The sequence below is a fragment of the Ochotona princeps genome, chromosome 19, assembly GCF_030435755.1.
Source record: "Ochotona princeps isolate mOchPri1 chromosome 19, mOchPri1.hap1, whole genome shotgun sequence".
NCBI lineage: Eukaryota > Metazoa > Chordata > Mammalia > Lagomorpha > Ochotonidae > Ochotona > Ochotona princeps.
Window position 1 is genome coordinate 32,637,675 of NC_080850.1, and position 23,952 is coordinate 32,661,626.

At 43.3% G+C, this 23,952-nt stretch overlaps 1 protein-coding gene across 1 annotated transcript in view; it reads left to right on the forward strand.

The window, feature by feature from the left end:
• Positions 1-23,952, forward strand: part of CDC23 (cell division cycle 23) — a 25,520-nt gene continuing 1,568 nt past the window's right edge. The window contains exons 1-15 of the mRNA XM_004586448.4: positions 1-185; positions 270-342; positions 5,908-6,045; positions 10,004-10,046; positions 10,567-10,672; positions 10,775-10,907; positions 12,739-12,916; positions 12,999-13,096; positions 13,506-13,587; positions 18,974-19,127; positions 19,232-19,351; positions 22,136-22,211; positions 22,522-22,583; positions 23,662-23,740; positions 23,817-23,936. Coding sequence (XP_004586505.1) covers positions 22-185; positions 270-342; positions 5,908-6,045; positions 10,004-10,046; positions 10,567-10,672; positions 10,775-10,907; positions 12,739-12,916; positions 12,999-13,096; positions 13,506-13,587; positions 18,974-19,127; positions 19,232-19,351; positions 22,136-22,211; positions 22,522-22,583; positions 23,662-23,740; positions 23,817-23,936 — 1,626 coding nt within the window. The 5' untranslated portion in view covers positions 1-21. The remainder of the gene's footprint in view (positions 186-269; positions 343-5,907; positions 6,046-10,003; positions 10,047-10,566; positions 10,673-10,774; positions 10,908-12,738; positions 12,917-12,998; positions 13,097-13,505; positions 13,588-18,973; positions 19,128-19,231; positions 19,352-22,135; positions 22,212-22,521; positions 22,584-23,661; positions 23,741-23,816; positions 23,937-23,952) is intronic.

Consider the following 23,952-nt stretch of genomic DNA (forward strand, 5'->3'; position numbering starts at 1 on the left):
GGAGTGGCCCAAGCCTGGAAAATGGCCGCGAGTACGTCTGTGGTGGCCGTGGCCCCGGTGGCGGCGGCCGCGGTGCCTGTTCTGTCCACAAACGCCGATTTCTCGGACTTGCGGGAAATTAAAAAGCAGCTGCTGCTCATCGCAGGCCTGACGCGGGAGCGGGGCCTACTGCACAGCAGCAAATGGTGAGCGGCGTGGGGGCTGGCGGGGCCGGGCTGGGCTACGTGGCTCGGGGCTGGCGGAGCTGACGCGCTGTGTATGGCTTCCAGGTCCGCCGAGCTGGCCTTCTCGCTCCCGGCCTTGGCGCTGGCCGACCTGCAGCCGCCGCCGCCGCTCACCGAGGTAAGGCCCTTCTATGCGGTGCAAGGCGAACCGACGTGAGAGCTCAGGCACAGTTGGTGTTCGCTGCTACATCACACGCATTTCCATGGCTTTTGCTGGGAGGGAGGTCCTTAAAGCTGAGTTCTCTGACGGAGCAGAGCGCACTGCTCTGATTAGCGTGTGCAGAACTGGGTGTGTTAGAAGCGATTTTTAAAAACTCATTTTGCAACCTTTGTGTGAATGACCTTAAAGCTGCAAGAGTTGGACCACTGGAAATGTTAGTCGTTGCTGAAAACTTCAACATTTGAGTTCTGTAGGCCAGGTTAAGAGACAATACTCCAAAAAGACAGGCAGCAGCTTGTCACGGTTGCTATGGTGTTGTGGGACAGGCGCGGCAGGTTGGTTCAGACTGAGTTCGGATCTCAGTTTCGCAGCTTCACCCTCCTCCGGAGCCAGTCTCCTCTTGTGTGACGGAGCGGTGGTGAGTATCTATCTGACGGGGAGATTGAGGGAAGTCAGGAAATCGCATTGGTGATTTTGAAGTGTATTTGGCCACACAGAACTCAGTAAGGCTAGCTGGTTTCTTCGTAAACTGTAAGGAGTGGCGGTGCACTGGGAGGTGGATGTGCATCTGTGTTCTAGTTAGGTTCTACGAGGCGGCTATCTCGTCTGTAGATACTGTTGACTGTTAATTTGCTTCTCAGCTGAAGCAAAACCATAAGAGGGAAAAATAATCCACGTTCATTGTTTTGAGTCATCGTGATTTATCTCTGTCTGATTCTTTTCTGTTTTCCTGTGCCTGCTTTTGTAGTGTCTGGGTACCTTCTCTGTCCTGAATAGGATAAATAACTGTTTAGTGAGTAAATAAAGCACAGTGACAGGGGAAAGCCCCAGTTAATGCCCTCTCTCCCAGGAAGGAGATTGTGTAATATGTGGGGATGTAACAGACTGCAGAAACCGAACCATAATTGAATTACTGGGATGGGTTAGTTACTGATTGACTTAGTAACTTTCCTCTCACTGTGGGGGGTATTAATTCTGTAAGCTCCTTGCTGATTTGTTGCATTTAGTGTTTTCTCTCTCCTCTAAGGAATATGTCTGAGAAATCCCCAGAGAAACATTTTGATCTAATTATGATTTGATCCAAAGTTGAAATTACACCAAGCTTCTTTGATCACTAAAGAGTGGTTGAAATTGAGGATTATTATGCTGTGCTCAAATCTGTATGGTAGATGCTTGTTGCAGCTTACTGTTGCAATATTATGTAAGCACAGCCAAAGAAGTGTTTCATGTGTTTAAACTTGTTACCCTCTGGCTTTGACTCTAAACTTAGGTTAGGGTTTCTGAATGCAAAGTTTGACTGGGACCACGTGTGGTGACTTTGATATGTGTGTGTGTGTGTGTGTGTGTGTGTATATATATATATATTTTTAACATTTACTTACTTTATTTGAAAGACAGATTTGTTTAGAGGAGAGACAGAGAAAGAGCTTCTGCTTGCTGGTTCACTTCCCAAATGGCTGCAGTGGCCAGAGCTGAGCTGATATGAAGCCAGGTGCCGGGTGCCTCTTCAATGTCTCCTGTGTGGGTGCAGGGTCCCAAGAACCTGGGCCATTCTCCATTGCTTTCCCAGGCCACAAGCAGGGAGCTGGGAAGTGGAGCTGCCAGACTGGGGTGCATATGGGATGCCAATGCTCGCAGGTGGAAGATTAGCCTGTTAAGCCCCTAAACTGGTGATTTTTTTTTAACCTTAAATGCTTCTTAAGGATATTATATGTAATTTTCAGTGGTGCATTTTAGGGATTTCCTGTGTGCAGTGGTGGTAAGGGCCTTATAACTCAAACAGTAAAACTTCGCTAACTTATAAAGTTATATGGAGGGCCCAGCACGGTAGCCTACTGACTGAAGTCCTTGCCTTTCATGCGCTGGCATCCCATATAGACACTGGTTCATATCCTGGCTGCTCCACTTGCTTTCCTGCTCCCTGCTTGTAGCTTGGGAAAGCAGTAAAGGATGGCCCAAAACCTTGGGACCCTGCGTCTGTGTGGGAAACCCAGAAAAAGCTCCTGGCTTTGGATCTGGCAGCTGCTTGGGAAGTGAGCCAGCAAATGGAGGATCTTTCTCTCTGTCTCTCGTTCTCTTTGTAAATCTGACTTTCCAATAAAAATAGGTAAATCTTTTTTAAAATGGTATATGTAGAGTTATGAATACATTTTAGTGTATGGTCTATAGTGTTGATTACATAGTCTTGAGTAATCTGATTGATTTTCATTATAATTCATCTGTTTTTCCTGAAGATGCCATTTCATTTTTTTCCTTCCACTCAAGACCAACAAATAATCTCTTACACAAAAAAGTTTCAGTGTTAGCGAAGATGGAGGACAAAGAAATAAACAGTTAGTGAGTGGTTATCTAGAGGGTTTCCAATCTTCAACTGAATGGTTACATTTATCAACAACAAAACAATGAATATATTTTTGTTGCAGTTTCGTGCTGGTTAATGAGGAGAATGAGGAAAATGAAGGTATTCAAGTTTTAATCAACTCATCTGTAGAATTTGGGGAATGGTAGTTTTAATTATGTTATCTTTTTTTAATGTAGATGATTATAGTTGTGTTCTGTGACCTCTGCAGTACTAACTTTTGACAAAACTTTAATGAAGTATAAAACCAATTGGACAGTATATTGCATTTATGAAGGAATTTGAGAGAAAGTATACTTAAATTCCTGTCTGCTGGATTGTTGATTAAAGGCATATGCTAAAAGCAGATTGCGGCTGGACCAGGCTGAAGCTGATATTTGGAAACTGAGTTTCCATGTAGGTAATAGGAACCATTTAATTGAGCCTTCAGTGTTGCATCTCAGGGTCTGTGTTAACAAAAAGCTTGAGTCAGGAACTACATGATGGTATGTAGCTGTCTTAACCACTGGACGAAATGCCTGCCTCTATGTAGGAAGTTAAAAGCCAAGGGAACTGCCCCCCTAACCCCAGAGACAGAAAAAAAAATGTGGAAACAATGGTCTTACCCAATTTGCTGTAGCCCTTGGCTCTTTGTGCCCTGACCAACTGTGTAAAGATTACAAAAATAAAATAATAATTTATAAAACAAAAAGCAAGGAAGAGAATGCCAGATAATAATGCTGGACAATTTAGGACTTTCTATGTTTTACTTATCTCAAACCTATAAAATCAGTGTTGTGTTTGCTCTGTTTTACAGATAAAGAAATGGATGATGAGAGGAGCCAAGTAATTTTTTTTAAAAGACTTATTTATTTTTATCACAAAGTAAGGCACACAGAGAAGAGGAGAGACAGAGGGAAAGATCTTCCATCTGATGATTTACTCCCCTAGTGATCACAACGGTTGGTGCTGTGCCGATCCGGAGTCAGGAACCAAGAACTTCCTCCTGGTCTCCCACATAGGTGCAGGGTCCCAACACTTTGGACTGTCCTCGACTGCTTTCCCAGGCCACAAGCAGGAAGCTGGATGGGAAGTGGAACTGCCGGTATTAGAACTTGCGTCCATATGGGATCCCTGCGTGTTCAAGGCAGGGACTTTAGCCGCTAGGCCACTGCGCTGGGCCTGAGCCAAGTAATCTATCTGCTAATATCAAACCAGGAAATCATGAAATCAGAATTTTAAAAACTGTATTTATCCTATGATATAAAAAAATAAACTAATTCTCTGAGTTGCAGGAAAAGAGAGGAAGTCTTCAATCTGCTGGTTCACTCCCCAGGTGGACACAGAAACCAGGAGCTTCATACAAGTCTTCCACGTAGGTGGCAGGGGCCCAAACACTTGGGCTGCTTAGCTGCTTTTGCCAGGCTGTTAGCAGAGAGCTGGATTGAAAGTGGAGCGAACCAGCCCGGTGCCGTGGCCTAGCAGCTAATGTTCTCGCCTTGCCCATGTTGGGATCCCATACAGGCACTGATTCTAAACCCAGCAGCCCCGCTTCACATCCAGCTCCCCGCTTGTGGCCTGGGAATGCAGTTGAGGACGGCCCAAAGCCTTGGCACCCTGCACCCATGTGGGAGACCCAGAAGAGGCTCCAGGCTCCTGGCTTTGAATTGGCTCATCTCCAACCCTTGTGGTCACTTGGGGAGTGAACCAGTGAATGGAAGATCTTCCTCTCTGTCTCCCCTCCTTTCTGAATATCTAACTTTCCAATAAAAAATGAAATTGAACTAAAAAAAATAGGAAAAAAAGAAAGTGGAGCAACCAGGACTTGAAACCACATCCTGGATTAGTGCTGTAATATAGCAGGTTAACAAGCGGTAGCCTTATTCCATATTGGTGTCTGCATCCTGGCTCTTCCACTTCCCTTCCAGCTCCCTGCTTATGGCATGGGAAAGCAGCTGAAGATGACCCAAGTGCTTGGGCCCCAGCACCCATAAAGGAGACCTGGAAGAAGCTGGTGGCTGGGACTGGCCCAACCCTGGCTGTTGCTGCCATTTGGGAGTGAACCAATTGATGGAAAATCTTTCGATCTCTCTCTGTAGCTTTGCTTTTCAAATACAAATAAGTAAATCTTAAAAAAAAAAAAAATAGAATCTGTTTCCATACGGAATGAGAGCATTACATGCAGTGTCCTTATACGCTGTTCTGCAGTGCAGACCCTAAAAAGTAAGAATTTGAATTCAGGTTCTGCAGTACCAAAACATATGTAACATTTATAGAAATGACGTAAGTTTATGAGTGTAATTAGTTTTGGATGTTTTTGGTTTCTTCAACTTTTTATCTAAACAAAAGTGTATATTTTGGTGGTGGGTGGGTGGCATACTGGTTAGGATGCTGTTTGGGACATCCATACTGCTTGTTGGAGTCCATGAATTCAGGGTCTGACTCCACTTCTGATACTAGCCAGCTTCCTGCTAATACATACCCTGGGCACAGCAGATGTCTCTGCCACCCATAATGGGAAACCTGGGTTGAGTTCGCAGCATCCAATTTCAGCCTAGCTTAGCTCTGGCTATTACAGACATTTGGAGAGTGAAACTGTGGCCAGGAGAGCTCTCTTGCTCCCTACCCCCAAATCCTTCCTTCCCCCCAAAAATTTAGAAAAATGTTTGTATTTTGGAAAGTTTTTCTATAGCCTTCCATGATAATCAGGGAATTTGTATTTTTAAAGATTTATTTATTTTTATTGGAAAGTCAGATTTACAGCAAGAAGGATAGACAGAGAGAAATATCTTCCATCTGCTGGTTCACTCCCCAAGCGGCCGCACTGGCCAGAGCTGAGCCAATCCAAAGCCAGGAGCTTCTTCTGGGTCTTCCACATGGGTGCAGGGTCCCAAGGCTTTGGGCATTCCTCCACTGCTTTTCCAGACCATAAAGCAGGGAACTGGATGGTAAGTGGAACAGCAGGATATGAACTGGTGTCCCTATGGGATCCCATTCAATGCAAGGCAAGGACTTTAGACACTAGGCTACTGTGCTGGGCCTGTATCTATGCATTTTTATATGTGTTAGATTTTGGGGAGGAGCAAAGTATTCTTTTTTATTAATTCCAAAATATGGCTGTGCTATTTAGCTTTGAGCTTTTGTCGCCCTAGTTTTTCTGTTTACCTATACTTGTCTCTTTCTAGGAGGATGCCCAGGACATGGATGCCTACACCTTGGCCAAGGCTTACTTTGATGTTAAAGAGTATGATCGGGCAGCACATTTCCTGCATGGCTGCAATAGCAAGAAAGCCTACTTCTTGTACATGTACTCCAGATACCTGGTGAGGACCGTTTTAGGGTGTCATCATGCCTTCAGGGAAGCGTCCATTCCCAGTGGGAAAAGAGTCTTTTAAATAGCTTAACATTGGACCAGAGAGATCACAATTGAAGTTTCACAAAACACAGTGTGGTAGATAATATCGTTAGGAATAACAGGTTGATCAGTAGCAAACCTGGTTCTTTATTTTAGATTACATATTTTAATACATTGGCGTTGATATTATAATTTAAAGATTAAGTGAGAAAAAATAAAATTAAAAACTTTGGGTTTTTTAGATTTATAATTCGGTTATTGTATTGATATTTGTTGTTTTTATTTCCTGGCTGTTAAATTATGAATGTGAGGAAAAATGCAAGTAAAACAATTTAATACCGTATTGAGTAATAATTCAAGTATAATTTATTATTACACTTTCTTGCTTGTTCTTTATTCTGTGTGAATTGAACTTTTTTTGACTTTTTCTTTGTTTTTTAGATTTATTTATTTTTACTTGAAAGAATCACACAAAGAGAGAGGGAGGGACTGAGAGGGAAATCTTTTATCTACTTGTCCACCACCCCCACATGGCAGCTATAGCTGGGCTGGTTTGAAGCCGGAATTCAGGAGCTTCCTCTCGGTCCCCTGGTGGTGAACAGGGTTCCAAGCATTTGAGCCATCTTCTACTGCCTTCCCAGACCATCAGCAGGGAGCAGGATTGGAAGTGGAGCAACTGGGACTTGAACTGGTACCCATATTTGGTTCTGGTTTCACAGAGGATTAGCCTGATATGCCACTGTGCCAGGTCCTTATTTTATATATGTTTTCATTTTCATTTTAATTTTTTAAAATTTGATTTCTCTATTTGGACGCTCTAGTTAGAGAGATATCACAGAGAGAGCGAGAGATTGTCTACCTGCTGGTTCGCTCTGCAGTGGCTGCAATGGCCAGAGCTGTGCCAGGCTGAAGTCAGGAGCCAAAAGCTTCTTGCAGGTTTCCCACACGGTACAGCAGTGATTTGTGCCCATATGGGATGCTGACATCACAGACGGAGCCTTAAATTACTGTACCACAACACTTGTCGCAACAGACTTTATTTTTCCACACTTTTAGGTTTACAACATCGTTAAGCAGAGTATGTAAATTGCTATACATCTTCTTCTTCCCGTCTAACTTCTCCCTCTGTCAGTCTCCTGCTGTAATGTAGTGTATTTATTGTAACCAGTGAACCAATATTGACACATCATTTTGTTGATAATGCATGGTCCCCTCTGTGTTATGCTTTTTTACTTTGGACATGTCTGATGTTTCTTCATAATTTTATTCTGGTTATTTATCATCCAGTCAGTGTAGCATATAATGTCACAAACACATTGCATCTGTGTGCCTTTTCCTGCTAATGTTAATTTTGATCACATTGGTATTTTCATTTTTTTCCCCTGTAGATTTATCGTTTCTCTAGCAAATATTGAGCAATCTGTGGGAATACACTGTAAGATTTTGTAAATGTCATGCTCCTCATGAAAATTACCCTATAAATTTAATATCCATAGGTATTGCCTGAAAAACTCTTTACTTTTACTCTTTAATTTTCGGGGCAGCCTCAGAGGCTCCGCTAAGGGGTCCTTTTCCCCCTGCCCAGATGGCAGGGACAGGGTGGCTCTGGCCTTGATGGCCCAGGTGCTAAGTGCACCCGATGCAATCCTCAGGTTGCCGTGCGGTGCGCTCCAGGAACTTGGACTTCAGGATTTACAGGGAGATTGGGTGATGGGACAGGTGAGGGAGAGCTTCCACTGGCGCAAGCACATTGTCCAGGCACGGGTGTTGGGCAGGCTGGGCAAGGTAGCTCTATCCTTTGGCAAGTGTGTGAGCTGGTTTTGGAAGGGGGCAGACTGGGCAGGGCCAAGCAGACTTTAACCCACTAGTAATTGCAGAAACCAGGTTGGAGTACAGATCATACTGGGCTAGGCTGCCACACCTGCCAGTTTGTAAGAGCCAGGGATAGGAGCAGACTGAGCAGGTCCAGGATGTAGCACCTGCCAGCAAGTTGGAGTTGGGGGCTGGCCGGGTCAGGCCACCTGTAGCATCCAAAGGCAAAAGCCAAGACACTTCGGGGCTGCCTGAGTTGGGCTGGGCTAGGTCAGGCTACACATCCACTGGGAAATCTCAGGGCGGTGGGGCCATGCCAGAATGGGCTGCAGCGCTCAACCAGCACATGTGAGAACCAGGAGGTAGAGAATGAACACAGTAGGGGTGGGTGCATGAGGATCTACTGCTGGACCATTGCTTCCACTGATGAGTGTGAGAGCTGGGATTGGGGACAGACCAAGTTGGTCAGGGCTACAACATCTATTGGCTTCATGTGAGCAGGATCAGGAAAAAGCCAGGCTGGGTTGACTGTTCCCACTGGTACATGCATAAGCCAGAGTGGGTGTGGATGGGTTGGGCTTTGCCGCAGCACTAGCTGTCAGATGCTGGCATGGGGGGCAAATTCTATCAAGTTAAACTGCAGATCCACTTGGAGAGTGCAAGATCTGGAAGTGGGAGTGGGCCCAGTAGGGAAACAGTAGGTACCTCCCTTTTGGGTTGCCACTCTGACTGGTGAGCGTGAGAACCAGGACTGGGGCAGGCATGGCTAGACAGAGAGTGGCACCCGTTGACGTGTGTGGGCTGGATAGTGGGGCTGGTTAGGTTGAACTAGGATTTAGTGCCTATTGACATGTATGAGAACTGAATGGGATATGGGACAGACTGGACCAGTCTGTTGTACATATTAGCAAGCATGGGAGGCAGGGTTGTGGTGAGCCTGGTGGGGGTTATTGCAGGTCGCCCAACTAGGCTGCAACTCCCACTGGTTTATGTGGCTAAGTGTGTGATGAGCAGGATCAGGATGGGCTCCAACACTCATTGTTTTGCATGAAAAACCGGGCTGGAGACAGAACTGACCCAGCATTTGCAACCACCAGTATGCGTGTAAGCTGATTGGGGCCAGACTGTGCTGGGCCCTATATTGATAAGCACACGCAAGAATCAGGTCTGGGATCAGCTCAGATGAGTTTTCTTTGGGGATCTCCCAACTAAACCACTGAACTCAGAACTTCAACCATGGAGAAAATTGCAGGGTCCGTGATCCAGCTGTGGAGTGCTTATGTCAGAGCTGGGCCTCCTCAGTGGCTTCAACAAAACAGTGGAGTGTATATCCAGTTGCACATGGAGGATACAACAATACATTAGAACCTGCAGAGAACATGTGGTACAATAACAGAGAAGGAAGACAAAACAAATTGATTTGTGTTGGCCAAGCGTTGGCAGTGAAAATCTAGGCAAACAGAGGCTCTAAGGTGTGCTATGTCAGCCAGTGTATTCTGGAGAGATGTCATTGTGCTTAGAGTGGTGAGATCAGCAGCAATTCAGAGCTGTTGAACTATCAAAACCGCCTGAGTAGGGGGACCCTGGGATGGTTGGGAGGCAGGGTGGGGCTTCTCCTTTTATCTCCCCTTATCCCCCAGATACAGGAAGGAAAAACTGGAAACAATGGTCTTATCCACTTTCCTCTAGCCCTTGACCCTTGCATCCTAATCAACTATGTAAAGATCATCAAAAATAAAAATTTTTAAAAAGCGGTAATTTTCTACTGAAGCATGAATAGTAACCTATTTACTACTAATGAACACTTGGCACTCTTCCCTAAGTAAGAGCCTCCCTTTTCTTTCCGCTTTGATTTATCTGCTTCCACCAGTATGGACTCATGGACTCATGGACTCTTCAGTTGCTTATAATTCATTATTGTATTGAATTGTTTTGGTATTTCGCATTATCCCTGGTTTGTCTATGAAAGCCCTTAGAATACTTATTTTACACTGATCAAAAGTAAATGCCATTTAGTTGGACTTCAGTCCTTTAGGTAGAATCAGATTGCAAGTTTTAGATTTTATTTTAGATTGAACTGAAAAAAAGACCCATTTGTTGATTTTCTCTTACAGTCTGGAGAAAAAAAGAAGGATGATGAAACAGTTGATAGCCTAGGTATGGCTGTCTTTCTATTATCTTTTGACCTAAAAATCAGAGTTGCATACTTAAAAGCCTACAGGAGTCAGGTGGGTGTATACAGGGACTGGGAGGACTGTCGCAAATTGGAGAGCGTTATGGCTTATCTCTGCTGCCTGGCTGCCACCTCCTTGTGTTTGAGCTTCCTTGGTGCAATGTGGGTCTGATGTTGTAATTTTTTTTTTCTCTCGGCCTTTTGCTGGTCCCTGCAATGAGAATCTGGAAATTCAGATTTTTAATTGAAGCTTCTTTTAATACTAATTGAAAAGTTGTGAAAGCTGTATGGTTCTAACTAAATGGAATTACAGGCCCATTATCAATGGTGGTTTCTGGAATCAAGGAAATTAATTATGTAAGGTATTGTTAATCGCTTGTGCATGTTTGCTGGAGGCTTCAGGGTAACTTTGGTTGGTGCTAATGGAATTGGTGTAGGTTTTGGTTTTGTGAAGGTGAAAGCCAAAATCCTTCCCTTAGATCACAGACATTGTGTCTTTCTTAGGTCCCTTGGAGAAAGGACAAGTGAAAAATGAGGCTCTTAGAGAACTGAGAGTGGAGCTTAGCAAAAAACACCAAGCTCGGGAGCTTGATGGATTTGGCCTTTATCTGTAAGTATGATAGTAGTTTGGAACTTTCCTTGACATATTCTTATGAGTAGAAGGGCAGTGTTATGAAACATTAATTTCTCCTGTGGTTGTGTCCTTTCCTAGGTATGGTGTGGTGCTTAGAAAACTGGACTTGGTGAAAGAAGCCATTGATGTGTTTGTGGAGGCTACCCATGTTTTACCTTTGCACTGGGGAGCATGGTTAGAACTTTGTAACCTGATCACAGACAAAGAGATGGTAAGTTGAAAGGAGCCTTGTGAAAAGCCCCTGCTTCATGTTTTACGTCATTTTGCCATAATGTAGGAATGGAGGAAGAGTTTTGCCTGACCTGTGGTTAAAACTAGTTGTGTGTTGTGTCTCTTTCATTGATTTAGATTTTAAGTCTTCATTTGAAAGACTAATAACTACCTATTGTTCAGTAGTTGTTGAATTTGTATCCAGTTACATTAGAATATTTTTTCATATTCATGTCTTCACATTCAAGTTTTTTGTAATTTATCATAGACTACCTGGTCCAAGTACTACAGTTATTCCCCAGTTTCAAAGATGGTATAGGAAAGTCTTCTCTGATATCAAGAATTGTGTTAAAACATTTCCCAGGCCTTTTTTCAGCTGTCATGGATTTTATAGAAATTTGAAGATTGGTTAATTGATGAAAGATATGTATGGTATTTTAAAACTGCATCTGTTTTCTTGGTTATTACAAGAGGACGTTGTCTATTGTGTTAATTCTGCAGTTCTTTTTAGGTAATGGAGGCTCTTCCTTTCATTCACTCTAAAGAGCCAAAGACTGGTTGATTTTCACTAATAATGGTTCAAGTTACTAAACCTGTGTCTGAAACCTTATTTTGGTATAGTTGAATTTCTATGTCTTTGTCTGCTAGACTTTCATTGGAAATTTGATTTATTTCTGAACTCAAAATATGCAAAATTAAGTGCCTTGTCTTGATTAACAAATTCACTTTCTTCCTCCCAACTTGATAGTTTCTCACTAGTGTTGCTGTTTTTCCTAACACAGTTTCGACAAATTAGAATCATGTTTATCTTTTTCCTTTTTTTCCCTCCCTTTATTTAGTCAGTCAAGAGACATTACCATGGTTACTTTCTTGTTTACATCTCTTCTCTTGGTTTCCTTTGCCAACGTGATGATCATCTCACATTTGGAGTATATAAATAATACTCTCCATCAAGTTTTTCCATTCTTACACTTCCATATCTGAACTATCCTACAGCCTTTTCTCACGCTTAATTCTTTTTTTTTAATGAATTTATTTAATTTGTATTGGAAAGGCAGATTTACAGAGAGAAGGACAGAGAGAAAGACCATCCATCCTCTAGTTCACTCCCCAAGTAGACACAGCCACTGGAGCTGAGCTGAGCTGACACCAGGAGCCAGGAACTTCTTCCATATCTCCCACGTGGGTGCAGGGTCCCAAGGCTTTTGGCCATCCTCTTCTGCTTACCCAGGCCACAGCAGGGAGCTGGAAGGGAAGTGGAGCAGCTGGGACTCCAACAGGTGCTTGTATGGGATCCTGGAAGTTGAAAGGCAAGGATTTTAACCAATAGGTTACCATGCTGGGCCCCACACTTTTTTCTCCCACGCTTATTCTTAAAACACACATACCATCCTGTCATTCTCTTAGCAAAACTTTGCAATGATTTCTTACTGCATCTCATTTTTTTTTTTTCCCACAATAAAACCACCCCTACCAGTTCCGTCTTATTTTTGCACTGCTTGGCAGTGCAGAGCCTCATGTCAGACCAAGCTGACTTCTTTTTATATTGTTGCCCTGGCCTAAATATGATCCTCATTTCTGTTCGTCTCATTTTTATTCAAATCTTATATATCCTGTAAGACTTTACTTCAAACCCTGATTCCTTTCCCAAATAGGCCGTTCTTTCCTATTATGCTTGTATGTCATGTTTACTTAATTGATCTGCTCTGGATTCATTATTGGGCACTCTAATCAAATTTTAGTGATAAGTTCCTTTGGAAAGTATAGTTTTATGATGTTTGGGAGAGATTTCAAATTGTATTAATTGGGTCCCTCTTTCTCATGCTGCACAGTTGAAGTTCCTGTCTTTACCAGACACGTGGATGAAAGAGTTTTTTCTGGCTCACATATACACGGAGTTACAGTTGATAGAGGAGGCCTTGCAGAAGTATCAGAATCTCATTGATGTGGGCTTTTCTAAGAGCTCATATATTGTTTCCCAAATTGCAGTTGCCTATCATAATATCAGAGGTGAGTGAATAAGCACAGTGAAGAACCATCAGTCTGTGAGTGTGCCTGGCATTGTTTTCTGAAGTTCATCTTCTTTCTGCAGATATCGACAAAGCCCTCTCCATTTTTAATGAGCTAAGGAAGCAAGACCCTTACAGGATTGAAAATATGGACACGTTTTCCAACCTGCTTTATGTCAGAGTGAGCTGCTTTTCTTCCTTGGGCCTGATTAAACTCATTTATGTTGTACTTTTGGGTCACCTAGTTACTGCATGAAATATAATTTAGGGAGTTCCTGTTTGTTTGTTTGTTTATTGATTAATTTGATTTGGGATGCAGAGAGCACTCCCATCTGCTTATACATTGTCTGGGGTCGGGTCTGGCTGAGGCCATGAACTGGAACATTCCAAGTCTCCTCTGTGGGTGGAAGGAACCATCGTTGCCTTCCAGCGTCTCCATTTACAGGAACATAGAGTGAGGAACACTGTGGAACCCAAGCTGTCTGATACGGGACACGGGCATCTTAAGCAGTATTTTAACCGCTAGGCCAAATGCTTACCTCTAGGGAGCTACTTTTTCATGCTTACATTATCTTTCTCTTTTATTCCAGAGCATGAAATCTGAATTGAGTTATTTGGCTCATAACCTCTGTGAGATTGATAAATATCGTGTAGAAACATGCTGTGTAATTGGTAAGAATTAACTGCATTTTCTCTTTTGATATTTTATCATAATGCAAATGTAAAATAACAATATTAAAATGTCAAAAATAATCACATTATGTTTCATAGAGGGTGATCCTACTATAAGAATGTTTGATGAACATGACTAGAATATTTTTCTGTACAGGTACTTAAAAGTGTGACTGTGGCAGGGACTAATTTGTTTGCATAGACTATTAAAGTACATATTACATTGGAACTCCATTTTTAAAATTTGATACATCTTTGTTATGTTTCCCTGTTAATGTACATGTTATTTTGCATTAATTTTCTGCAGCAGTTTCCTAATACATAAATTGATTAGTGCTTACAACGATTGCTGTATGTTTTTTTTTTTTTTTTTTTAATCTATTTTATTGTGTTGTTGACAAGTGTATGTTTGTTTTTGCATGCCTATGCAACTATCTCTGTACAATAACTTCCTAGTATTGAAAGGCTGGGGCACAGGTTAGTATGTTTAAACTTTCATGTGACTATAAAGTTTGTAACAATTTTCAGTCCTGTAGAAAGATAGGAGAGTAGTATTTTCAGTATTAGGATGTCCCATTCTCAGCACTGGTAACATTCAGGGCTACGTAATTTTTTGTTGTTGGGATGTTCTATTTGTTGTCGGTGTAAGTGGTATTGTTGGCCTCCTTCCGCTTGTGCCACTAACCCCTTTCTCCCAGTTGTGCAAATTGTTTCTGGACATTGTGGAAAAAAAAAAAGAATGTGCTGCGGGAGTAAAATCATTCCTAGTTGAGGAAAATGGTCTGTGTTTGGCCTCACTGTGTGACTTGATAATCAGTTGACAGAGACAGCTGAGTAACCACTTCCTAGTCAAAGTAAGCTTGGTTGATTGTGGTTAAAAATCTAGGTTTCTTGGAGATCAAGAGAATTACCTGTTTCTTGACACACACTGAGATCACTGTGCATTGAAATCATACATTTTTACCTTTTCAGTTCAGGATGTTATTAATAAATTGATGGGATTTCAATTTGTCAGGAATTCAGCAAATACTTCTTACTCTGTCGAGGAAGGTTTGTACTATATAGGAAGCAAGTATTTTTTTTTTTAAGATTTATTTATTTTTATTATGAAGTCAGATATACAGAGAGGAGGAGAGACAGAGAGGAAGATCTTCCATCCGATGATTCACTCCCCAAGTGACCACAACGGCTGATGCTGTGCCGATCCGAAGCCGGGAGCCAGGAACTTATTTCCAGGTCTCCCACACGGGTGCAGGGTCCCAAAGCCTTGGGCCATCCTCGACTGCTTTCCCAGGCCACAAGCAAGGAGCTGGATGGGAGAGGAGCTGCCGGGACAAGAACCAGCGCTCATGTGGGATCCTGGGGCGTTGAAGGCGAGGACTTTAGCTGCTAGACAATGCCACTGGGCCCAGGAAGCAAGTATTGACATGAAAAATAGTAAGGCCTGTGGGACAAATAAGCCTAGGAATAAGTGATTGTTTTACTATCCTAGCATTATGATTTAAAATCTGGTAAGCTTATGGGGGGAATCCCAGTTTGTTCAGAAAACATATGTTAACCATCATTTGTGTCCTAGGCATTGTATTGGTTCACTCCCCAAATGATCACAAAGGCTAAAGCTGAGCCAATCCAAAAGCAGAAACCAGGAGCTTCTTTTGAGTCTCCGATGCAGGTGTAGATGGATGGAAAGTGGAGCAAGTGGGGCACAAACCAATGCCCATATGTGATTCCAGCCCTTGTAAGGGGAAAATTAGCCAGTATTAGCCAATGCCAACTGAGCCATTGTGCCAGACTTGCACATTAGTATAAATGTATCTAAATATTTCTTTTTGTCTAATTTATTTGTGTAATACATTGAGTACTTACAGGTGCTTTTCCAGTCCAGGGTTTTTAAATTTTTTTTTATTTGAAAGGCAGTTAGAATGACGGAAATCTTCCACCTGCTGATTTACTCCACAAATGGCCATAATGGCTGGAGTTAGGCCAGTCCAAAGTTGGGAACCAGGAGCTGCTTCTGGATTTCCTGTGGGTGCAAGGTATATTCCACTACTTTTTCAGTCACATAAGCAGAAAGCTGGATCAGAAGTAGAGCAGCCAGGTCTCCAACCTGTGCACCCGCAGGTAGAGGCTTAACTTACCATGCCATGGCATGGGCCCCTTCTATTTAGTCTTATTGTCTGTCTGTTTCTGACATGTTTTGGGTGTTCATTTATGTTGTACTGTATCAGTAATTAAAAAAAATAATAATATATTTGGGCCCAGTGCGATAGCCTAGTAGCTGAAGTCTTGCTATGCATGCACCGGGATCCCATAAGGATACCAATTTGTGTCCCAGCTGCTCTGTTTCCCATCCAGCTCCCTGCTTGTAGCTTGGGACAGCAGTCGAGCACGGCCCAAATCCTTGGGACCCTGCACCCACGTGGGAGACCTTGAAGAAGAACCTCTCTCCTTGCCTAAGATTGGGCCTGGGTCTGACACCTGTTTTTGTTTGTTTGTTTGTTTGTTTGTTTAATTGGAAAAGCAGAGGTACAGAGAGAAAGAGAGACAGAGAGAAATCCCCCATCCACTGGTTCACTCCCCAGTTGGCCGCAATGGCCAGAGCTGAGCTGATCCAAAACCAGAAACAGCGTGCATGTCAGCAGGGAAAATTGGAATGGGAAGTGGAAGTGGAACTTCATTCTGTGTACTCTTTTTTTTTTTTTTTAAAGATTTTATTATTACTGAAAAGCCGGATATACAGAGAAGAGGAGAGACAGAGAGGAAGATCTTTTGTCCGATGTTTCACTCCCCAAGTGAGCCGCAACGGGCCGGTACGCGCCAAACCGATGCCGGGAACCAGGAACCTCTTCCAGGTCTCCCACATGGGTGCAGTGTCCCAAAGCATTGGGCCGTCCTCTCCTGCTTTCCCAGGCCACAAGCAGGGAGCTGGATGGGAAGTGGAGCTGCCGGGATTAGAACCGGCGCCTATATGGGATCCCGGGGCTTTCAAGGCGAGGACTTTAGCCGCTAGGCCACGCCGCCGGGCCCTCTGTGTACTCTTGTATGAGATGCAGGTTTCCCAGGTGACAACTACTGCATCAAGTGCTCATCCCAAGAATACCGTATTTTGTTCATCCATTTATCAATTAATATAAGACAGAGATTTTTACTGTCTTCAAATAAAATAATTTACACAGTCTTAAAGTCTTTCATTTACTAGATGAACTTTTGTATCATCTTTTCTATTTCTGAAAAGAATGTTTTTTGGGATTTTGATGGGGATTGCGTTGAATCTGTGTATTAGTTTTGGTAATATGGTCATTTTGATGATGTTGATCCTGCCAATCCAGGAACATGGTAGGTTTCTCCATTTTTTCAAGGTCTTCTTCTGTTTCCGTTTTTAATGTTTTATAGTTTTCGTCATAGAGGTCTTCCACATATTTGGTAAGCTTAATTCCTAGGTATTTAAGATTCCTCTCCTCTATTTTAAAGGGAACTATACTTACAATTTATTTCTCATCCATGGAATTATTTGTGTACACTAGTGCCATTGACTTGTGTTCCTTAATTTTGTATCCTGCTACCCTGCCAAAGTCTTATGAGTTCCAAAAATATCTTGACAGAATCTTTTGGTTCTTCTATGTAGAAAATCATGTCGTCTGCAAATAGAGATAATTTCATTTCCTCTTTTCCAATTTGGATTCCTTTAATTCTTTTTTCTTGCGTAATAGCTCTGGCAAGGACTTCCAATACTATATTGAAGAGTAGTGGTGACAGTGGACATCCCTGTCTAGTTCCAGATTTTAGTGGGAAGGCTTCCAATCTTTCTCCATTTAGTATGATGCTGGCATTGGGTTTTTCGTAAATGGATTTAATTGTGCTGTAGAATGTTCCTTTTGTGCCTATCTTGCTTAGGGTTTTCAGCATGAAGTGGTATTGGATTTTATCAGATGCCTTCTCTGCATCTATTGAGAGGATCATATGGTTTTTATTTTTCAATTTGGTGATGTGATGTATCACATTTATTGATTTGCGAACGTTGAACCATCCCTGCATGCCTGGGGTGAATCCCACCTGGTCTGGGAGAATGATCTGCTTGATGTATTGTTGGATCCTGTTAGCTAGTATTTTATTGAGGATCTTTGCATCTATGTTCATCAAGGATTTCGGTCTGTAGTTCTCTTTCTGACTTTGGTATTAAGGTGATATTAGCGTCATAGAGTTTGGAAGGATTGCCTCTCTTTCTATTGTTTGGAAAAGCTTGTGTAGGATTGGGGTAAATTATTCATGAAACATTTGGTAGAATTCAGCAGTGAAGCCATCTGGTCCATTTACCCTTTCCTTTTGTTTTTTTTTTTTCTTCCCTCCTTCTTTTTAAGATTTATTTGTATTCAAGACAGAGTTAGAAAGGGAGCGAAGGAGAGGGAAAGAGAGAGTATCTTGTTTCTACTGGTCGCCTCCCAGATGGCCACAATGGCTGAGGCTGGACCAGGAGCCGGGGGCTTCTAAGTCTATGGGTGCAGCAGTCCAAACAGTTGGACCATGCTTGGCTGCTTTCCCAGGCACTTTAGCAGGGAGCTGGATCAGAACTGAAACAGTTGAGACTCAAATTGGTGCCCATAGAGCATGTCAGTGCGGTAGGTAGGGGCTTAACTTGTAAATGTCACAATCCCAGCCCCTCCTTGCCTGTTTGAGGACTAGTAATAATAGAACTGCTCTGGCTTTTGTGGGAGAGAAAAGCTCAGAGCTCTACCTTTTTTAAGCCTTGAAATGCCTCTGGTGGAACAGATTCAAAGGAATAAAGAAAGAAAGTCCTACTTTAAAGTATTCTTTAGAAACTTTCAGTGTTTCTGAGCACTTTTTTTGAAGAAAGATTTATTTTCTTTTTATTAGAGAGTCAGATATACAGAAAGGAGGAGAGACAGGAAGATCTTGCATGTGTTGATTGACTCCCGAAGCAGCTGCAATGGCAGAGCTGCTCCGATCTGAGGCCAGGAGCCTGGCGCCTCTTCTGGGTCTCCCATGCGGATGCAGGGTCCTAAGGCTTTGAACCGTCTTGGACTGCTTTCCCAGGCCACAAGCAGGAAGCTAGATGGGAAGCGGGGCTGCTGGGATTAGAACAGGTGCCCATATGGGATCCCAGTGCATGCAAGGCGAGGACGTTAGCTGCTAGGCTACCATGATGGGCCCACACATTTTTTTTTTTAAAGTAGAGTGTTCAGTAGACAAACTCTGTTTCCTGAGGGTATGGTGACAGTCCCTTGTGTGCAAATGAACATTTTTTTGCCAAGACTTTTGGGGGTAATGAATTATGGTTTCTTGGCCATTTGGTGGAATATTGTCTATTTTAGTAGACTTTTATTTTTCCCTTCCTACTTATTCATTGTTTTCTGTTGCTTTTAATCAGGCAATTATTATAGTTTACGTTCTCAGCATGAAAAAGCAGCCTTATATTTCCAGAGAGCCCTGAAGTTAAATCCTCGGTATCTTGGGGCCTGGACACTAATGGGACATGAGTACATGGAAATGAAAAATACCTCTGCCGCCATCCAGGCTTACAGGTGAATGTGCCATGGGAGTGTCGGGAGGCGACTCAGAGGGAGCCAGTTGCTTCCGTGTTGCCAGTTTTGGCTCTGCCCTCTGACTAGTCTGTTCTGTTTCGTAGACATGCCATTGAGGTCAACAAGCGAGATTACAGAGCTTGGTATGGTCTTGGACAGACCTATGAAATACTTAAGATGCCATTTTACTGCCTTTATTACTACAGACGGGCCCACCAGCTTCGGTAAGTCTGGGCACTCGACAGTGTGTTTGGTGATTGCTTCTTTTCTCTGTCTCTTTGTTGTCTTATTTGCTTCAGTAGGAAGTTGTGTGTGGTGCCGGAGGGCTGGGGTGGGCAGCAGTAGTTTCTGTGAGGCAAATCACTGCCCAGGACTGCAGAAGGAGAAGAGAGCTGGGGAAGAAGAGCCAGCTAACTCCGATCAGCAGAGAGACCTGAGCTTCGAACCCTGGGAGCTGCTGAAGCTGTGTGCCCGAGCTTCACGTTCTCTAAGATGTGTTGTGATGGCTAGCCTTCCACAAATGCATCCTCAATGTAAATGTTGATGAAAAGTTTATTAAAATTTAGAAATTGTTGACAAGGTTAGACAGATAGGAGATTATAAAAATTCTGAAAATCCACAAGAAAGACCACAGAATGGGGAAAAGCAAAGAAATCAGGTCACAAGAAGGCTTCCTTATTCTCCAGGGATAGGTGCTTGTACTGTCCAGTGTCACAGGGAAGTGGTCTGGTTTCAGGGAGCCTGGGCTGGGGCTGTGGGACAAAGGATCTGTTCCCCCAATATTGTCTCTGTTATTGGAGAAAAATTTAGCCTCAGAAGCATGTCAAGTCTGCTATGACTCTGCAGGCAGCAGCAGAGCTCTTAAAAATTTTTTGGGGGGCCCGGCAGCGTGGCCTAGCGGCTAAAGTCCTCGCCTTGAAAGCCCTGGGATCCCATATGGGCGCAGGTTCTAATCCCAGCAGCTCCACTTCCCATCCAGCTCCCTGCTTGTGGCCTGGGAAAGCAGGAGAGGACGGCCCAAAGCATTGGGACCCTGCACCCATGTGGGAGACCCGGAAGAGGTTCCAGGTTCCTGGCTCCGGATCGGCATGCACCGGCCATTGCGGCTCACTTGGGGAGTGAATCATCGGTTGAAAGATCTTCCTCTCTGTCTCTCCTCCTCTCTGTATATCTGACTTTGTAATAAAATAAATAAGTCTTTAAAAAAAATTTTTTTTTTTAAAGATTTATTTTTATTGGAAAGGCAGATCAAATTACAGAGGAGAGACAGAGAATGATCTTCCAGCCTTCACTCAAGTGGCCACAATGGCCAGAGCTGAGCTGATCTAAAGCCAGGAGCCAGGAACCTCTTCTGGGTCCCCCAAGCAAGTGCAGGGCCCCAAAGCTTTTGGGCCGTCCTCTACTGCTTTCCCAGGTCAGAAGCAAGGAGCTGGATGGATGGGAAGTAAAGCAGCTGGGACATGAACTGGTGCCCTATGGGATCCCAGTGCATGCAAACAAGGATTGAGCCATCATTCCAGGCCCAGGACTCTTTAATCTTAATAGATGCTAAATTTCATCTCCAAAAATAATAGATTCTTGTATTCCCCCTACCCCTAACACTATTTCCCGCTTTAGAATTAACCTATCACTGGACTGTTACCTAGATCTAGCTCTGAAGCCAAATCTACCCCAAAATGAACAAATAAAAAGTCACTTGAGGTTTATGGTGAACACATACAAGGAGGAGGGGAAGAGGAAAGGGGATGTCAGAAGCAAAGTTGAGTGGCTGCATATTTCAACAGGCAGGTGTTTGTACAGAGTGTGCTGGTACCACAGCAAAGTGCCACATGAAGTCACAAGCATACGTCTTGAGTGCTAGACCCTGCCCTCGGCAGATCCAAGAACTGCGAGCTAAGGGAGGAAGGAGGTCGTTCCTGTCATTCCAGATTTAGAAGCTGTATGTTCAGGATGAGAGTGACATGTGGCGGGATGATGGTGGCACCAAAGGCATGGTCTGGGGAGACAGTCAGTTGAGCTCTCTGAAGCACACTTACTTCGGCATCCTGTTCTTCCCAGACTAAGTAAGATCACTGCCTGCCTGCTCAGCATAAACTCAAGGGTTTGTTTGTGTCCTGGAAAGAATTGTATTTTTTGTATCTTCAAGCATTATGGTATAGTGCACCATGCAGGTCTGGCCTTGCTTCAGAAGGAACAGCATGGTGAGCCAATGTGCACGGCATGGGAGACACCATAGGTGCCCCTAGTGCCAGTTATCACCAGGTGCTCTGTATCTTTTGTTAGCAATTACTGAATCACAGCAGATGGTTTTGTTCTTTAAAAAAAAACAAACAAAAAAAACATAATAAATCTGGGCCTGGTGTGATGGCTCAGTGGCTAAATCCTCACCTAGCATGTGCCAGCATCCTATATGGATGCCAGTTTGTGTCCCAGCTGCTCCACTTCCCATCTAGTTCCCGGCTTGTGGTCTGGAAAAGCAGTAGACATCCCAAAGCCTTGGTACTCTGCACGCATGTAGGAGAGAAGTTCCTTGTTCTTGGCTTCAGATTGGCTCAGTTTCAGCCATTGCAACCACTTGGGGAAAGAACCAGTCTCTCCTTCTCTCATCTGCAACAGTCAGGCCCTTGCCAGGCCAGAAGAGCCTGGAACTCCATCTAGGCCTTTCTTCTAGGTGGGAGGGATCCAGATACTTTTCAGTCATGTTAACAGGAAGTTGGATCAGAAAGTATAGTTGTGTCTCAGACCAGCACCTGCATGTGGGATGCTTGTGTTCTCTGTGGTGGCCTGTCCTGCTGTGCTTCAGTGTCACTCCACAGGAAATGGTTTCGGTTCTCTGAGACCTGAGTTGAAATTTGGTAAATGCTGTATTTATTGTATGCTAACAGCAGAATCTTGAACACAGATTAATTGATGAAGCATTAGATACGAGACCAGTCCTTGTGTAGATTTGAAATAGTAGGGGAGGGCATCTCTTATTAACTATTTGCTACACTTTTGTTCTTTCTTAGGCCCAATGACTCTCGTATGCTGGTTGCTTTAGGAGAATGTTATGAGAAACTCAATCAACTCGTAGAAGCCAAAAAGGTACCTGAAATTCGGTCCTGATGAGTGGAAATCTGCTGAGAAGATGAATGTGTAGCCATCCATACTCTAGTTTTTCGTTATTCTGATCTGTGTGCATAGCACAATCTGAACATTAGTTATGTGAGATGAGAACAAAGCTGGACTGAGATCATTAGAAGGAGTGTGTAGCCTGTACCTATCTGACCAGTAGAAATGTCTTACATTGTTCAAGTCTGAGCTTCTGGGAGATTTGCAAGGCCTTATCCTTTATGTGATTAGATGTGGCATGTGAGTCAGTGTTCAGAGTGACTAGTTAATTATTTTTTGACAGTGTTACTGGAGAGCTTATGCTGTGGGAGATGTGGAGAAGATGGCTCTGGTGAAACTGGCAAAGTAAGTGGAAGCAGTACAGCAAAAAATCTGTTGGCTCCTCTGGGTTGGTGGGTCTTGTATGCTCTTGAGCTTCCTGTCACCCATCAAGAGTGTACGGATGTGGCAGGATGGACGGATGCTGGGCTGGGAATTTAGCTGTCTTTACTCTAGAGAATGCCACTTCTTGAAAGGAGAATGGCTTTTCTGTCAGACAAGGGATCAAGAGTAAATGGAAGAAAATATATTTTGTGTGAGAACAATGTGGGAGATGTACTTTGTTTCTTAAAAATGACTTATTTATTTGAATGGCAGAGTGATAGGAAGAGACAGAGATCTTCCACCCACTGGTTCACTCCCCAAATGCTAAAACAGCTAGGGGTAAGCCAGGCTGAAGTGAGGAGCCTGAAATTCCCTCCAGTCACTTCCATGGGAAGAAGAATCCAAGTACTTTAGTCATTGCCATTACTTCCCAGGGTCTGCGTTAGCAGGAAGCTGGAGTCAGTAGTTGGAACCTTGGATCAAACTCAGGCACTCTGATCTGGGATTCAGACATCTTTACTGTTGGGCCAGATACCTGCCCTGTGGCAAAGGGATTGTTAGTGCAATTTCATTTGTGCCAGTTCTTTTCTCTAGTCTTAGAGTGAAATTCTGAAGCACATAGTATCTTTTTAAAATTTCAGTTGGGTTATTACCAGAGTATTTACTGACTTTCAACTTCCATCATTAGTAGTGCAGTAATGAGTCAACTAGTTTTGATAAAAGTAAAATATTAAGAAAGGCCTTAATATCTATCTGTAGGTCATAGTGTACCATTTATGGGGCTGATGCTACGGTGTATCAGGGTAGGCCACCTGCATTGCCATCGTTTTGAATTTCCAAAGATGGTCCAAGTGCTTCAATTCCTACAGCCACGTAGGAGACTTGGAGGAAACTCCTGGCTTCAGCTGGCCCAATCCTGGCCACGAAGGCCATTTGGGGAGTGAATAAGCAAATAGAAGATATATCTCCATCTCTCCCTGTCTATAATTCTGCCTTTCAAAAGAAAGTTGCACCTATTAATTTGACATCTGATGTATTTAAAGACCAATTTCCTTTGTAGGCTTCATGAACAGTTGACCGAGTCAGAACAAGCTGCGCAGTGCTACATCAAGTATATTCAAGATATCTATTCCTGTGGGGTATGTGCCATAATTGGAGAACCATATTGCTTGCCTGCTTCTTACCGCTGAACTAATTCCTGCTTCTTCTGTCTAGGAAATAGTGGAGCACTTGGAGGAAAGCACTGCTTTCCGCTATCTGGCCCAGTACTATTTTAAGTGCAAGCTGTGGGATGAAGCTTCAACTTGCGCCCAGAAGTGTTGTGCATTCAATGATGTGAGTATCAGTTCGT